We start from the raw sequence: 17971 nt of genomic DNA, 5'->3' as shown, positions 1-17971 counted from the left end.
GACAGGAGCAGCCCCTTGTTCCCTTTATACCTCCCAGCCCCTGCTGCTCTCCACATGCCAGGCCAGGAGTCCTGGACTGCAGGACTGCCCTGGGTGGCACGGCAGGGACTGCACCACAATAACGTCCAGCACCCTCAGAAATCGGAGGAGACACTCCTCTGAGGGGATGAGATGGACAGTGCATCCTCCCGTTTTGCCTGGCACCACTGAGGAGCCCATGAGCAGGGTCAGGGCTGGCCAGGCTGAGCAAGGATGCAAGCCAGTGGTGGTCGTGGCACCTTTGAGAGCGGCTGTGGCTAGTACTCCTTGGCCTCCTGCAGCTGGGACAGGTACTCCTCCTCGGTGGGGTTGTCAGCACAGCGTTGCCCATTGTTGGGGGGCCGGACGGCGTGATACCGGCTCCAGTCACCCTTGCAAAGGATCCAGGGCAGCATGTCCACCTTGTAGTGCAGCTCCGGAGAGAACTCGGTGCTGATGAGGTTGGGGACACCAGCCCCCTTGCCGCGGGTGATGAGGCGGGTGTGCTCGTCATAGCAGCAGTGCTGGGCAGCCAGGGTGGTGCTGTCAAGGGACAGCATGGAGCGCAGGCAGAAGCGTGCCGTCGGCTTGTAGATGTCCAGGCGCTCCTTGGGCCCGCTGGCATCCCGCCATCGGAAGCTCTTGCCCTGCTGCTCATCCCGCAGGTTGACAGCACTGTAGACGGCCTCCAGCGGGTAGGAGCAGGGGCAGCTGGGCAGGTCCGTCAGCACCTTGCTCAGGTACTTGGTGAGGAAGTCGCTCTTGCAGTTCAGCCACTTCTCACAGCTGTCCACCTCTGGGGGAGGGTACCAAAAGGGTGAGGGCATGCACACTCTGCACCCCACTTTACCCAGTGGCCACTGCCTGAAGCCATGACAACACCACCAGTGGAGCCTGCGACCACCAGGCAGGAGCAGCTCCACGGGAGCCAGGCTCCACCCCCAAGGCAGCGACAGAGGGAAGGGGTTTTGTGCTGGGGCTGGGCTGGCAACATTCCCTCATGAGAGAGGGCACGTGCCAGGCTGGCTTCAGCCACTGAACCCTAAAGCAGGGCTGTGTTGTACCAGGGCTGTGGGGGCAACTGGGTTTGGCAGCATGACCACTGCACATGGCCGTGGTTTGGGTGACTTAGGTCTGGACAGCAGACACAGGATCCCTTGGCTGAACCCTGAACCCTCCCCACCAGCCAGCTACGACCCTCCCAAGGTCTGTCACTGAAGCCCCAGTGCAAAGCAGAGGCAGAGGCTGACCTGAGTTGAACAGCTCTGTGGTGTTGTCACTTTTGAAAGGTGTGTCCTCTGTGGGGAAGACCATCTCTCCTTCTGCTCCTTGAGACAGAAAAAAAACCCAAAACAAAGAGCCCAGCTGAACACTGGAGGAAAGGTGTTTTTTTCCCTCTGTATGTGCACCAGAAACCACCTATCTCCCAGCCCTTCTCCTGCCACTTCTTTGGTAACACGCCTTGTGTTTGGAAGGAAGGGCCAGCAGCAAGACTGGCCCAACAGAAGCTGTTAGTTATGTAAATCACAGCATATAGAGCTGGCTATCAATATGCCTCAGGAGAGGATTTCAAGCTCCCAATGTGAGAGAGGTGCAAGAAGTCACACACCAAACTTAATGCCAGCTCTACCACCCCTGGGCCCCACACAACTGCCTCGGGAGCCATGAAGCCCAATCATAGCTTCTTTGTGGAAACAAAGCCCCATGGTCATTAGCCCTGATCACATTAAACATAACTAAGCATGAGCAATGCCCAGCCTGCAGCAGTGGGGCACGAGCCCACATCAAAGTCAGACAGCACCCCAGGACTGTTCTGGCCAGGGGCTCACCAGGACAGTGTGTCAGATCGCAGGTCCTCGACTCTGTCGCTGTGCATGCGTAGCCACAGGATCGGGTCCTCTTCTGGTTGCCACTGCCACAGGTGATGCTGCAAGGGGACCATGGGCTCCACTCCTCCTCATCTTCATAGTCTGTGCACGGCAGGGAAGAAGCAAAGACTGATGGACCTCAGCAAAGCTTTAGCAGGAGGGGACACAGCAGCCACCTGAGATCTCCCTCAGCTCTGCCTCTGTCCCTGAACAGGGACAGTGCTGCCTGGGGCACAATAGAGGTGCCCAGCCACACAATGCAAAGGACCAACTCCATCTTCACTGCCAACCCCAGGGAAGCAGCCCTGAACAAAGGCTGTCATTCTCACAGCTTTGCTCCAGTCATACCAACCCAAACAGGTATCACTGCCCACCCCCACATGGCCTAGCACGCTGGCCATGATGCTGAACATCATGTATTAGCAAAGGCTGGCTGGTTTTGGGGTCATGGCCAGGAAGCTGCAGGCGGGAGCTGCTGTGGTGCCCTGGCCCATCTGCCCACTAGAATCTGTCATCTAGCTCTCTGCAGCTCCTCTCATGGGGGGAACCCAGGCCTGTGGAAAAGGCTTCTGGCACTGATGTCACTACAGGGACCTCAGTCAATGGCAGCAGCACTTGTCATTGAACATTTATACTGTATGTCTCATCTGAGCATGCCTTTGCTAGAGCCCATGCTCCAGTGTGATTACATGCAAGGACAATTCCTGCCAGGACACTGGTATGACTGACTGCTAGCAGCCCCAGCTGAGTGTGCTGGCCTTGCTCCTTGGCATGCCTGCTTATTTTGTATGTAGGAGCTGAGCACTAGTGTGCTGTGATCCCTGGTGGAGGGCTGCAGGCCAGGCAGGACAGGGGAGGACATTGCTGGTCTGCAGGGCAGCTGCACATGCCAAGAGAACTCACCGTAATTATATTTTTCCTTAAAGATCCAGTTTTTCTGCCCAGGCCATCGCTGGTCCCAGTTCCCACCTACTCCACTAAGCATGGACTCCTCCTCCTCATATTCTGTTGGGTAATCTTCCTCTTCATCATCATCCTCTTCTTCTTCCTCCCTGTCCTCTACATCCAGGTTGTCATCCTCTTCTTCCTCTTCCTCCTCCTCTTCATCTTCCTCCTCCTCCTCCCCCTCAGCAGGGTCACTGTATTCCCAGAAGAGGGGCCAGAATAGGTCCTTGTGAGACAACCACTCAGAGGATGTCAGAGACCAGTCATTGCTTGTCTCCTTCAACAAGTCCATCTCCATCTCAGCCTGAGGATCATCCACCACTTCAATGGTCACCTGGTGGGCAGATATGAGGCGAGGCAAGGCAGTGAGCTGGGGCACAGCCCTTGGACAGACCATGCACTGGCTCCCAGCCCAAGAGGCCACAGACACTCAGGGCTGCAGGACCGTATGAGGAGTGCAAATGGTATCTCCTCATCCAGAGGGACTGAGCAGAGACAGAGTGGGAAGCACAGGGTGGCTGTGCTGGTCACCCACAGGGGCCAACACCACCCTCAGAAATTGAGAGGTCCCCCATGTAAGGATGGTTTACTCCTGCTCTGTGAAGGGGAGGGGGGGTGGGGGGCAGGGGAAAGACTGTGAGCAAATTCCTCAGTCGGGGAGCTTCTCCGTGCCAGCTATCTGCAGCTGGCAGTCACCAAGAAAACAGATGACAGCAGTCACACAGACCCTGCTCATAAGATCTTTTCTCTTAAGGAACCAAATGAGGCTGGAGAGCACCACTTATCCCACAGCATTCACGCACTTCCCCCCTTGGCCCTCCCAGACCCACTCCCCACCTGGATGTTGGGATTCTGGGCACTCAGGTCCACATTGGCCAGTCCCGGCAAGTTCTGCAGGTCCAGCATGAAGGGCAGGCTCTCCTCCTGGCCAGCACCACTGGGCTGGGGCAGTGCTGGGCTCCTGGCAGCCTGCTGAGCCACCCCTCTGCGCCTGTGCCGCCGCGGGCCAGCCTGCCCACTCCGCCTCAGCCCCCGTGCCTTGCCCGATGGCGGCAGCTCCTCGTCCCCTGCTGAACGGGGGTTGGATGACGCTGATACCTGGCGAGGGAAGAGTCAGAGAGAACATCTCCTGATGGTGGTGGTGCAGGGGCAGGGAGCAAACCACTACCCAGCAAAGACAGGTCTGGTCTCCTGCCCCAAGCAGTTCCTCCACCCCAACTTATTGCAGCATCAGGATAGCAATTAACATGTTAATCAATCAAGTTAATACCAAGAGCCCTGTGCCGTGCCAGTGCTCCGTTCTGCTGCACCTGAACCTACAGGTCTATTCAGACTGGTACTTCCCAACCCCATGACCACCCTCTGCTGTGCTACTGCCCATCTCATCTGGCTTTCCACTGCTCACTCTCCCTTTTTAGCTATTTCTCAGTCCCTGGAAATGGGTTAACAGCAAGGGTTGCTTCTGGTCACAGAGTTACCACAAGTCATGTTTAATACTTTCATATATTTATATAAAAAGTTTACAACCAAGGCTTTATGACAAAGGGGAAAACCTCACCCAAATACATTGTTCTGTGGCATTGGTATTAGGGCAGATGACTTCAAGCTGTACAGGTTTAATTGAAATTTCTGATGGTGCCCAAAGGCCACCACAAAGACGCAAAGAAACTGCTGGCAGATATAACCCAGCTACCTTTAGCTCTTTGGGAAAGGGAAGATACCCAGCCAAACAAGTCAGCAAAACTCACTTGCGAGTGCTGCCAATGGCTCTAAGCTGCTGCCACTCCAGGGGCACATGGCGAGCCCTCCAGTCCCAGGAGGAGCAGGGGTTGCAGACAGGGAGCCTTGCCCGAGAGGCAGCACCAGCCATCCGGGGAGGCGGCCGGCAAAGCTGCCAAATGACTGCGCTTGCCCCGAGTTCCCACGTTCCTCGTCCCGCACCCGGTGCGCACTGGCACGAAAGAGCGTGACTGCAGGGGCCAGCAGGCTCCAGTGTGCCCAAGAAACCCGAGATGGGAACAACTGGCAAAGCCCCCCCGAGGCACGGGCGTCCTTGGGAAGGTCTGCAGGGCCCTGCAGCTCAAGGCTGAGAGCAGAGGTGCCCGAACTCCCAGCATCTCCGCCAGTGTCTGCCTTTTTCTGGCTGCCCAGCTGAAACCCCCTTTTGTTCCCAAGCTCTCACCCTTCAGTCAGCCCAGTCGAGAGCCGTGGGATTAACGAAGAGCATGGAGTGCCCCCTCCCCACAGCGCCGGGCGGGGGGGGGATGCAGAGAGGCATTTCTACCTGCAATTAGAGCCAGATGGTTTGGGGAAGGACTCCCCTCCCTTTCATCCTGATCACTGGAGCACTTCAAAGGCAGCTGGAGCCCAGCCAGACTCTCATGAGCGCACACAGCCTGTCCCCAGCCCTGTCCCTGTACATCAAAGCCCGCGATCCCTCCATCCCCGGGGGAGGGAAAAGAGCAGCAGGGACGCTGCTGGTCCCTTGGCTGCTGCCCAGGGCAGGCTGAACGCAGGGAAGGGCCAGTGACAGACTTCACCAGATGGGCCCAGAGGAGAGAGGGTTGCAGAGAGGACAGAACCTGTGCTGCCCAGAGAGAGCATTTGGGGCTTGCCCCTCTCCCTGGCCTGGAGGACTCCTGGGGCACTGCTGGTAGCAAACCTGAGCAGAAAGACACCCCTGCATACACCTTCCCATCCCAGTTCCCTCTGTCCCCATCCAAACCATAATGGTTTTGGGAAGAATGCATGGGAATGATGCCTGGCTCTGCCTCAGCCTATTTCCCAGTGCCTTGATAGGTCTCCTGTCATGTCCCAGGAGTCCTTGACAAGAAGTAAGGAGCCCAGGTGGAACAAGAACAGCAAAGGGGGCTGAGCAGGCAAACATAGCCATGTCCCAGTACTGGCTGCACAACACTGCCTGCTGGTGCTGGGTTTGCCAGCTGCACATGCCCAACACAACCCCTGCACAAGAGAATGACAACAGCCCTGAAAGGCTGGCGTTCCTGCCTAATTTGCAAAGAGCTTACTGGGCTGGGTAAGCTCATGTCAAACACAACCCAAATTTAATACACATGGAAAGCGAGGTCTCCTCTAGCAACAAGATCTGAGCTTGTGGGACATCTGAGCTTCCAAGGACACCAGAGGAAGCAAGCCAGGAACAGACTCAAAGTCTCCAAATTTACACTCAGTGCCTAATTCAGATTTTACGCCCAAACAAGCTCAAGAAATTCAGAGTACTGTTCCCACAGGGAAAATGTAAAACTGCTCCAGGGGAACTGGCTGCAAAAGTGTTGCAGAGCAAACAGAACTCCCTCAGCTCCCAGATACTCTGGAGGCATACGCATGACAGGGGTGGCCACCCTGGATGGCCAAGAGCCCTTCAGCAATGGTCACTACAATGTACCACCCAACACTTCCCTCCTGTTGGCATCTGCATCACTCTGAAGCTTTCCTGGGTTAAAATCTGTGCCTGCATCAGATGTCCCTCCCATCTAAGGCTCAGTGCCCTGCCCCAGACAATCAATCAATGGATTTAACAAGCTCTTAGAAGGCCCAGCGCTCCCTCCAGGTCAGAGCATCCATGGCATCAGATGTGTCTTCTCCGAGTCATCAAGCCACACAAGCAGCTTCCCTTGAGGTTTGCACTCCTGCTGCATGACACCCATCCTCTCCTCTGCACTGTCCAAGGAGCAGCTGGATAAAGCCATCAAGGGTGGAGGTCAGCCACTGCAGTGGGCTAAGGCAAGAGAAGACTTTGCTTATCCAGAGGGAACACTCTATTCCTCTGCTCTCTATGGAGCACAGGAGAAAGCCTGAAAACCATTGGAGAGCTGGACATCAGCAGCTCCCTTCTGCTTCCACCACCATGGAAGCAGAGTGCAGTGCTGGGAAGCCATCAGTGTCTTCCAGCTGAGTTCCAACCTTCTCCTGCAACCAGCCAGCACCAAGCAAAGGAAAAAGCCAAACAAGGAATTGCCACAGCTATTCCTGTTTACACTTGGTACATCCTACCTGTCTGGGAATAAGGGTTCCCAGGGCAGGAACCTGAGAGAAACTCTGGGGCAGCACTCAGGAAAGAGCATGGACTTTCCATTTGTGAAGATCATGTGTTGACTGAAGGCTGTAAGCAGGATCATACCTGCCTAGATACAAGCCCAGGAGCTCATCCCACATAGTCCAGGCTGTCCCATGTGAAACATCTTGAGGCACAAGCTTAGAAGAGATGTTTGGAAGGGGAAATAACTCATTAGCAATTCACTCCAGTGTCACACCTACTTTGTACATAACACGGGCAACAAGGTGTGTGGAAAAGGCCACACATCATTGCTCTAGAGACCAAAAGCTGACATTTTTCCATTTCTAGTCCATACACCTCTGTAAGAATTGCTCAAAAATCTGGAGATGATGAAGAGAGCAGCCACAAAAACATTTCAAGGGATGGAAAGACTTTTCCAGTGAAAGACTTGTACAATTCAATTTGTTTCTCATACTGAAAAAAGAAAGCAATTACTCACTTTTCCAGTTCTTTAAGGCAGTAATCCATCAGGCACCAGAGACTATAATCCAGAACAGAAACACATAATAGGAAGCAATGTGCCCAAGTCAAAGCCAAACAAATTCAACTGAGGAATAAGGATCATGCTTTTAATGCCATAGGTAATTAACCACAGGAACAATTAAAAAGAAAAGTGACAATTTTTCTTGTGGAGACTGCCAAACCCACATCACTGGGCTCAACACATGAGTACTGCAACTGCACTAGGGAAGAAATTCAAGGCTCTAGCAATTTCTTCTGCTCGTAAAATTTCTGATTTTGCTAGAAATGTCTGTAAGGCTTTGAACTAAATCTGGGTTAAGGAAGCAAATGACCGGTGTTCATGTGCTGCAGCTCTTACCATTAGAGACACGACATTTCAAATCCTACAGCAGTTTAAAACCTGAAAACATTATCAGACTAGTTCCTGTACTGTGCTGCACTTTGGCAACCAGGGACACCACCATACTACCACTTACACAACCACAGGTACTTGCACATTCCTCAGCATCTCTGCAGGAGTTGTAAGCTGCCAGAGCACCCAGCAGCAGTGCTCTTTGTAACTACATAGATTGCTGAGCAGAGCTGCCCCTCATGGGGTTAAACCAATCCAAACACATTTGAGAGAACTCTCCTGGCAGTGAAGCACTGCTAGAGCTTGTGCATCAGCAGCCAGTGCAGCAAGCAAGTCACAAGCTCAGAGGATGCAGCTTCTACCCACACCTATCCCAGGCCAATTATCGAGCACATAAACTCATTCAACTTGAACCAAAGAAACCTGTGCACACGGCAGTCAGATCAGAGGCAACATTCAGGCTGTGCTTTGGGCTTGTTAACACTGCAGTGAAGAAAATGACGTATTTGCTAAAGGCCGGTATCACACTGAGCTATAATTATAAGGAATGGGGGCTTTTGTTGCTTAATCATTACTGCTTGTGTTAGGTTTCCTTTGAACAGTTTTACCACGCTGTATTGAAACAAGAAACCACCAGAAGAACTATTGATCTTTTCCTGAATAGACCTTCCTTCTCTCTCCCCCAAGCTTTCCAACATTATTTTAAAATCTGTCTGTTGCAAACTTGCCCACTTATGAATTAGTCAAGTACTTTTTTTTTTTTTTTTAACCATAAAACTTTTCTTTTTATATTTACCTAAATGAGCTGCAAGGATCTGGAGAAAGTATTAAAAAAATTATCTTTGGACTGAAACTGGTTAGGAACAACTCCAGAGTAGGATTTTACTATAAAGCCATACTATAAAGCTGTGGAGGTAGAGAAGGCTGGTTGGTTGCATTAGAAGGAAGCCCAGCATGTCTGGGGTTAGCTCTGGGGCTGCAGTTTGCAGAGAGGCTCATGACAATTTTTGCTGGTGGGATGGGGAGAAAGGGAGGTTTTTCTAGTGCTAACAGGTAACACTGCTGTCTCTTTAAAATGAAGTAAGGTTGAACAGCAGGGTGATCACCAGGAACAAATGCAGTGTGCCATGATGCCTCCCTCCCATAGAACATGCTTTCTCTTCTATGAGGCACTGCCCAAATAAAGGGCTTTTTTAGTCCAGCCAGCTGAAACCACCATGGCCTCCTGAGGGCTGTAGTTTGATCCTTCTAGCTCATAACCTGTCCACCAGCACATAACCTGTCTACTGGCAGGCTTTCAGCCAGATGGAAAATCCATGGGACACACATTAGGCAAGTGACCTCTGCCACCCATCAGCTCATCACCCACTTAAGGGATTTCCCAGAGCCAGTGACAGAGCACAGCATCTTCAGATGTGTCAAGAGCTGGGTGGGTACCTACCAGATAACAGGGAAGGCAAACATGCTGCTCAGTTCCTGTTAGACCTTCTGAGCCACAACCCAGCCATCACATCCAACACATTTAGACTTACAGGCAGGTGGCTTAGCAGGAGCTGTCACTCAGGATTTTGACATGTGAGCTCTGGAAAATCTGCCAGAGGTAATTTCAAGAAGTTAACACCTCTAGTTGCCTCCTTCTTCTTGTGCTCTGGGTGACACTCCTGCCCGCAAAGGGGCTGTGGCACAGGTGAAGAGCAGAAATGAGACTGCCCAAATGCTGTACTATCCCATCCACCTCAGGATCAACTCACATGAGTGCTGTGAGGGGGGGTATTGGTTTGTTTGTTTGGCTTTGTTGGTTTGTTCTTTTCTTTTAATAAAGACTCCCTTTAGGTTTTAGTAGAGTTCTACAAATGCTCATGGAACAGACAAAGCACTTGGTTATCATGCTTACGTGGGCAGATCCTGTTTATGACAGACCAGCAGGAGCCAGCAGCAAACTGTGGGCTGTGCAGATAATTATTACGCCCTCATGATTATAATTTTCATTCAGTTATCAAAATACTTCAGATCATATGGTATCACTTTCTTTTCTAACTAGCTTCATTCCAACTGTCTTGGGTAGGGAGCTGCAGGAGGCAGCATCAAAGGCTTCCTCATGTTTCACATTTATTTTCATGTCTCACAGTTGCAACAACTGTAATCTCAGAACTCTTTCCAAGGTCGGTGACTCAGTTGCCCCTGAGGCAGAGCCAGCCCTGGAGCAGAAGACACCACAGCACGGAGAAGCAGCAGCACGCAGCACCATGAGGAGCAAGGACACAGCATAGCTGACTTTGTGCAAGACCAAAAATGAGGAGGTTGTCCAGGCTACTGAGAATGCTTCTCACCATGCATGCCACTGGCACAACCCAGCTCCTCTCCTGTCGGATCTCCTGTGGGTGTGCTCATGAGTAACCGGCCCATGGCATCCTCACTCCCCTCATCACTTGTGACACAAGGAGGAAAAGCAGCAGCCTTGTGGCCTTTCACCTCACCATGCCAAGCTGCTGACCTCCTCAGGCAGATCATGGTTGTTTCACTGGCAGATGTTTCTCTACCATAAATGTCTTCTACCTGTTCTTTTGAGACAAATTTCTTTGCCTGCAAGGCTCCCATTTTGCAAAGAAAATGACGTGCTCCTTGCGTAGCCTGCGGCCATACGTGTGGGTCTCCCATGTCATTCCTGGAGAAGGGTCTTGAGAAGGTTCACCACAGCTCAGTTCCTTCTCCCCACCTGCCCCAAGGGGGAACTGGTCTGCTTTCTACACAGATGAACCACACAGGCCTTGACGTGGAGAAGCTGGAGCGTATCCTTGGCACCGCTCATACGTCCCAGCACAGCAGAGGGGGCTGTCCTCGCACCAGAGACTCTGCCCAAGCACACAGGTCCCAGGGGCCAATTCTTGACAGGTGGTGCCTGCTGCAAGGACACCAGCTGGTGGCAAGGCACCCATTACCTGAAGATCCTGAGACTTCGGCTCAGTCATGGGTATGGGAGCAAGGCCCCCACAGAGACTGCACAGAAAGGTCCCCTAGAGAGATGAACAGACACACATCCACACCCTCTGGTGCTCTCTGGCAAATGCTCCTGCTAGGGCACATGGTTTCTGCTAACATAGTTGAGCAGTAATACAAATAAGCTCCCAATGCATCAGAGGGAGTAGCTGCTAACTTGTTCCCGTTCTAAACCCCATGTGCTTCAGTAACCATTAACTTCTTCCAGCTAATGAGCTACATTTGCCAGTCTGTACAGCGTAACTCTCCCACTGCCCCAGCTGCTGCTTCCTTGCTTCCTTGCCTGCCACAGCCCAGGCAGAACTACAAAAGGAAGAAAACCCCAAATATCGCAAAGCAGGTGTAGAAACTGACAGGACCCGATCAACACCAGCCTCCCCCTGCCGGCTAGAAGAGGTGGGGAGGGGATCAGAGGCAGGAGGGAGAGCATTTTGTTCCCTTTGAAGTTGTATCCTTGCCCTAGAGACTAAACCAACCTGAGCCCCAAGAGGCATTGGTGCCCTTCATGCCAAGGGCCACCTAGGACTCAGAGGCAGGCAGGTCACTGTATTTTTGGTGTCTTCATCTCATAAGTACTGAGATGAAAGTACAGCTCAAACAGCTTCTCAGACAAGCCCCCAGAGTCCCTACACAGAATGAACATGGAGAAACTGAATTGCTTGGAAGCAACACCATGCAGGCTGACTTTTATAGCTGGCCACATAAAAGCATCAGGCTGCCCAATGAAGGTTCCTTGAAAAAACATTCTACCAAAACAAACAAACAAACAAAAATAGTCCTTACACTGCATTTTTGCAAGCTTCTTTCTGAAACAAATCCGATCTAACACTGAAATATGCTGCAGTCTCTTCCTTGCTCCAGTATATTATACAAAACCTGAGCCTCTGGCTGATAACATTTGCTTTGAAGGAGCTGGACAGCACAGGTACACCTTGCTGGCCTGTCTGCAGCTCAGACTGTCCTCAGGCTTCCCTAAGGGAAGTATCAGGCTTCTTGTTTTGAGGATTATTCTGCGAGTACTTACTGCTATTGTGGACCAGTTTTCACTCCCTACCCCTAAAACACTGACAAGATGAAAGCAGGAATTACTCTCCAGCACACTCCCTCTATCACCCCAATGGGACGGATCATGGCTGGAGGCAGGATGAGTCCCCCAGTTTGACTGTCTTTGAGGAAAGAGTCTGCACGAGTTGGACAATTTTGGGAACCTAGAGAGTGCAGGGCAATACCCCGTGGGGCGATTTATACCTAATCTCTTCCCCTTACATGTGCCTTTTACAGGAACCCCTTTGATTGTAACAATGGGAACGCAGCAGACCTATTTGTGTAGTGAAAATGGAAGAAGCCCCCTTGTTGGGCAGCTTCCCTACACCCGGCTCTCCTTTGTTTCTGCTGCTGTCTCAGCCCCAGGGCGGGAGGGTTTTCAACTGTGTTGACTAAGATAATTTGGCACTTCTCAAAAGGGAATTTGCTACAAAGGGCGAAGTACCTCCCTGCGCACAAAGAGCCCCTTTCAGAGCGGAAGGATGCTTCAGTGAACGTTTTGTACCCACAAATCCGACCTCCGCCAAGGACAAAGCCAGGGACAAGAACGCTTAATTGCTGAAGAAATGAAAAGGTAAAAAGCACATCCTCAGGCAAAATGACTCTGCTACTGACACAGCCCGCAGTGGCGGCGGGGATCTGGCTGTGCAGGCAGCCAGCACCGAGCCAGCTGCCCGCTCGTACCGCACCGCAGCTGGGCTCTCCCGAGGGGGCGGCAGCCCGGCAGGGAGCTCCCGCAGGGCACACACGGGTGACACAAGCTGGACATCCCCAGCAGGGCGAGAGGCTCTGGGGAAACGGAGATGCTCTTCTTGGCCAGAGCCCTAGAGGAGTCAAAACGGAGCAGGAGCTGGGCGGGAGGCACAGGGCAGGCCCCCGCAGACCTCTGTGCCTGTGCAGCCCGTCACCCCAATGGTCTCCCCAAACCAATGTGTCTAGGCTACATTAGGGCTCCCAAATGACAGGGCTATCCCGACTTACAGCCTCCTGACAAACTCCACTCAAGCCCAGTTGAGATTTCTTTCCCTTTAACACTTTTAAAATCTAGAACACTGCCACACCACATCACCTTGGAGCTCCTTCACCTTCTGCTGGTATCTCTGGCCAGGCATCACATCTCTGCTATACATTTAATTCTTAAATGATTTTTAATCAGGTGTAGACCTTCAGTTTTACAAGTAGCTTCCCATCACTTTTCTCACTGCCTGGTTTAACCAGTAAATAATGTGTAGTGTTGTTACTTGTTTCCTTATTTCTCAGGGGCCAGGAGCCAGTCATATCAGGTGCTGCACAAACTCACTGATTTGCAGCCAACTCAGCCTTTATGCTATGCTTGATATTGCTTTTGTTGCCTTCCATTATCTCTTATCGCAGATGCCAGATTTGCTTTGCTCACAGCCTCAGACCAGGGGAAATCCAACATCAAGTTCCACCCTGGATCTGCCCCCTGTCCCAGCCCTGCAGTAACATTTGGGGAGTTTGCTGATGTTGCTCTTGGGCTCTTCTCTCAAGAGTGGTTTCCTCCTGCAAAAGAGCACTCACCAAGCCCGCCAGAGCTGCACTGGGTGGCCTGGACCCTCCACAAAACACTATTGGCTCGCTCTGCCTCACCCCAGCAGTGCCAGGATGCTCCAACACGCCCATCACCATTCCCGGTTATTCCTATGCACAACGACTGAAACTCTTGTGTCAGTTCACACAGATTTAATCACTCTGAACATTTACATTTGTAGCATGTTAGTACTGTGGCTGTTTTCTGTTTGCTAGAAGAGCACTGTAACTGATTGGTATCAGCTGGAAAGAATCCAAACATCTATTAACAATGTTCAGGGCCAATATTTTGAAATCCAATGAGTTTATCAAAACATATTTTTCGTTTATACCTCTTGACTTCATAAATAAATAAACCATTAAGTGATGTGATGGGCTGTATCTTGTCTCCACAAGGGACACAAGCTTTTCCAAATATTAAGTTACCCAAATCTGAAGAGCCACTTAATGGTTGGTGCTCCATCCTGCCACATTTCTGCCCACATCAAAGTACGACACATCCAACCTGCAAAAGCGCTTCTTAAACCCCTGCTGTACACCTGTCTGCTGTTTCTGAACCCACCTGCCCTCCCAAATATCACCAACAAACGTCCAAAAGAGCAGGTATCTTCTCTTGTTAGAGTCAAGCCACAGTTTGGAAAGAAAACTGCCTTTCAACTTTTCTATCCTGCCTTTTCAACTTCTAGTCAAATAGACTGAAGAAATAACAAAATATTCTCACTACATCTGTTGTTTATGCTGAGCACAGTATAATTCGAGCAAAGCTTTGCTGACCTGTGTCATTGCTAAGATCATGTAAACACAAGTACTTGCTCCTTTGGTAATGGCTAGAAATACTGGATCCTGACTGAAGTACAGGACTTTGGACATACTCATAAAACTAAGACCCAAAAATAAAGCATGTGTTCCCTACATCCTTCCTACAACAATAAGAACACTTTCTATCTCAAAAAAATTACTGAAAAAGTTATTTGTTTCATTTTTCTACACTATTTTAGTATAGAAGTGCAACTCTGAGGCTCAGCACAGATTACAAAAAATCCCATTCAATTCTAAACCAAGGAAAAATGTTTGCTTTAAACAAAGTTATTAAATTTTAAAAAGTCCAAGTTATGTAATTGTTTAATGGTTTTGATTGTCTATCTGCTCTGCTGTGTCATTTCTATTTTTCTCCTCACAGCCCCCTTCATTCTACCCACATCTGTAGGGCATTACCCATAGTGTAACCAATACTCCAGCTGTGGCTGCCCTGCTGCCATAGAGACAGGACGTATCAGTGCTGCAACAGGAACCATCTGTATGTGTGACCCAAAATCACTCTGGATTCTTTTTAACCACCATGCTGCTATGCTTGTGCTCTCTGCTTTAGTTCAAACAGCTGGGCATGAATACTTTGTCCCCTGCATGCACCAGAAGCAGAGGATTTCATCACAAAACACAGCCAGGAGACACATGCCAATACCTACTGCTTCCTCCCTGCCATGAGAACTGTGCCCCAGTACTCTGAGGGATGCAGGGTGCACCAACAGATTGCCAGAGGAATCCATTCTTCAACTTCCTCCTTGCTCCTAACCTCCACCCTCAAACCTTTGCCTATACCCTTCTTGCATGTTTGTATTTCTGCGAGAAGCAAAGGTCCCGGGGACAGAGGCCGCGCTGTGTAAGTGCCGTGTGTGATCTTTGGCTGGCCGCACAACGCTCCCCATTCACAGCCATTCACAAACCACGACTCACAGCAGCTCACAGCTCTCCCATGTATTTTAGATGTCAGATAAAAAGGAGCCTGAGACTTCACTGCACGGTTTTGTAGCGAAAGCATGCACAACTTCCTAACAGACATCTTGTCCCTATCCTTGGTCGCTGCCACAGAGCTGCAATACCTTCCTGGATTTCAAGTGTGAATCCCTGCTCCTTCTGCAGCTGGAGTCTGAGGTCACTCTGCCTGACATTTGTCTGGCAATTGAAGCAGCATCTACATCTATAGCTGAAGTTTCAGTAGCAAAGTGCAGCACTAACATGATATTACCAGCAGTACAGCACCTCATCCCCAGCAGTTCTCTTTGCATCTGCTCAGTCCACACGCCACTCAAAACCATCACCAGGCTTGACTAGTGGTTCTTGGCTGGATGCAGCCTGTGCCCTCTCTTGCCCCTTGGACAAGCATTCATGTGGCACGTGACACTTGTGCCCTGGATTTCATGCTGGAAGGGAGTTTAGTGCACCCAACAGGAGCTGCCAGCATGACTCCTCCACAGATCAGACCCCGTTTTGGCATTAACTTGCAATACGGTATATTCCCACCACTTTGCACCTCCTCTCCCAGTCTGACTGACACTGGAGATCAAATCTGCTTTCCATACTGCTGTGTATCGCCAGCGAGGACTGAGCTACTCTTACCGTCCTGCTCAAAATCCTCCTATCATCACTTTTCTCAATCATTCCTTTCACCTACTTTTAGCAGCAGCATTCTTTCAAAGAGTACTTTTAAAGCACAGCTCTGCTGCCTGAATGACTTTTCCTCCAGGAAACAATTTCAAGATGGAAAACAGTTTCTTTTAACCATCCAATAGTCTTCCTTACTACCCGCTCTCCCGGTGGTTTCCTTCCCATTCCATTCCTGTCATCCTCATCAGGTCCCACCAGCTGGTTCCCAGTCTGACCAGTCTCTCATTGCCTGCTGGAGCTTCCCCTTCCACAATCCGCGCTCGGCACTCAGCGGTGCCAGGATCCGGCACTCAGAGGAGCGAGAGGCGCAGTCCCGGGACATCCCCTCCTCCCGGCCGAGGGGCTCCCAAGGCCGCCCGTCCCGGGGGACACTGCGAGGGCGCAGGTTGCCGGGATGGGAAGGGAGCATGGCCGCTCCGAACATGCCCCAGGAGCGTTTCGGCGGGGAGGGGAGGAGAGATGGTGGCTGAAATCTGTAGTGTCTTAGGTTTCTGGTGGAGGAGATTTGGCATTCCTGGCAGGGCACCAGTTGCTAATTTGACTGCAGCCGGACCCCTCTCCCCCACCTGGGATGCTCGCCGCCGGAGGCAACGAATCTTCCCGGGCACTGGGTCACGGCACTCGGCCCCGAACTCAGGAAGCCTAAAGCATCCCCTTTCCTTCAGCCTCTGTGCAGTGCGAAGACCTGAGGCTTCCCGAGAATCCCGCAGGATAGGCTCTGCCCCTCAGCGAGTGAGGAAACAGCCGATAAGAGCCGGGGGGGGGGCTGCTTCTCTCCGCTGCTGCTTCTCGCCCCGGAGCTCTGGGCGGCCGAGCCGCGGGGCACGTGTCGGATGCTGCTCCCGTCCGAGATGCACAACTGCCTCCAAGGGAGGGAGCCCCAGTGACCGCCCAGGTGCCCGGCTGCCCCCTTCAGCTTTCCCAGGCACGGGAGGGGGTGCAGAGGCTGAGGAAGAGCTCGCCCTAGCACCCTCCCGGCTCTCCGTATTTCCCCAAAGATCGCCCTACCTCCGCCAGCTTGGAGCTCCTCTCCTTCGGGGTATTGCTGCGCTGTTTCCCCCTCACGGGTAGCCCTCTCACCGCAGCCAAGAAAGTTGTCAGGAAGACGAATCCGAGGATGAGCACGACTTTCCCTCTAATCAGAGGCATCTCTCCCTTCCTCTCTTCCCACCTCGCACGTCCAAGGCAGGCGGTCTGGCAGCACGCCCGCCCTTAATATTGCTCCAAATCCTGTCCTCCGAGAGGAGCAGTAAAAACGTAAAAAAAATTATTTTTACATATATATATATATATATATGTATATATAAACACCGGAGCCGGGAAGTGCGGTGTCCCTGCGGGCAGGGGGCCGGGGTAGGGTCCGCCGGCCCGGGCCACTCAGCTCCCTCTGATCGCTCTTGCAGTTTGCCGAGCACCTTCCGCTGTCGCGGCTTCCCCGGGTCGCCTGCCGGTACTGATGCTGAAGGATAACTCTGAAAAGCTTCACAAATGCGTGCGGGGAGGGAGGGAGGGAGAGAGCTTCGGCTCCCCACCCCACTTCCTAATCCTTTCGGCAATCCGATTTCTTTTCCTCCTCTTCTCCTCCCCTCTCCGAGTCACTCCCCGGTGCTGCCGCAGCTCTGCAGGCGACGCCGGGCACCGGAGGGCGGACGGGAGGCCGCTCGGCGGGGAGAGGCTCCCGCTCGCATAAAGCGCGGTCCAGCCCCTCCCGGGCGACCGCCGCGGCTGCCTGCCCCGGGCACGGCCCCGCCGCGCCCCTGCCCCGCTCGGAGGCTGCCGGCACTGCCAGACCTCCCCCCTCTCCCTCCGGACGCTGCCCCCTCCGGGGCGCCACCGCCCGCTCCGCTCCTCCCCTCCCGGCAGCTGCATGGCCGGGGCGGCGGCCGCCCCTCCACCCGGCGGTGCCCGCGGGGCGCTGCCCCTGCGGCGGGGCCGGCCCGGCCCGAGGCTCTTTGTTCCGCGCCTCGGCGGCGCCGGCCTCGCACAAGCCCCGCGGCACCGGGCGCTTCCCGCCGGGGCAGCCCCGCCGCCGCAGCGCCCTCCCGGCGGGGCGGGGCGGCCGCGGGCCCCGGCGGCTCCGGCCCGGCCGCACGAGGCGGGGAGGATGGAGGCGCCCTGGACGGAGGGGCAGGAGCGGGGACGCGGCCGGGCAGGGGGCTCAGAGCCTCCCGCCGCGCCCCCGGGGAAAAGAGCTTGCAAAAGCCGCCCCTT

At 52.8% G+C, this 17971-nt stretch overlaps 1 protein-coding gene across 1 annotated transcript; it reads right to left on the bottom strand.

The window, feature by feature from the left end:
* Positions 1-295: 295 nt before the first annotated feature.
* Positions 296-16924, bottom strand: ISM2 (isthmin 2). Its single transcript, XM_053979257.1, has 6 exons — positions 16769-16924; positions 3669-3929; positions 2790-3165; positions 1848-1988; positions 1269-1346; positions 296-814 (listed from the first exon to the last, which is right to left on the bottom strand). Exons 1-6 carry the CDS (start codon positions 16907-16909, stop codon positions 297-299), a joined length of 1515 nt encoding a protein of 504 aa, XP_053835232.1. The 5' UTR covers positions 16910-16924; the 3' UTR covers position 296.
* Between the last annotated feature and the right edge of the window lie 1047 nt (positions 16925-17971).

This window comes from Vidua macroura, chromosome 6 (assembly GCF_024509145.1).
Source record: "Vidua macroura isolate BioBank_ID:100142 chromosome 6, ASM2450914v1, whole genome shotgun sequence".
In the NCBI taxonomy this organism is placed as follows: Eukaryota; Metazoa; Chordata; class Aves; order Passeriformes; family Viduidae; genus Vidua; species Vidua macroura.
Note: the sequence above shows the minus strand (reverse complement) of the source record. Positions and strands in the feature narration are given on the sequence as shown.

Bases quoted from the DNA above. Each gene is read 5' to 3' on its own strand.
- ISM2 (XM_053979257.1), bottom strand. From the start codon at position 16,909: ATGCCTCTGATTAGAGGGAAAGTCGTGCTCATCCTCGGATTCGTCTTC. The intron at 3,930-16,768 runs GTAGGGCGATCT...TTCCCTCGCCAG, and splicing joins GGAGCTCCAAGCTGGCGGAG to GTATCAGCGTCATCCAACCC. The intron at 3,166-3,668 runs GTGGGGAGTGGG...TCTGCCCACCAG, and splicing joins CCCAGAATCCCAACATCCAG to GTGACCATTGAAGTGGTGGA.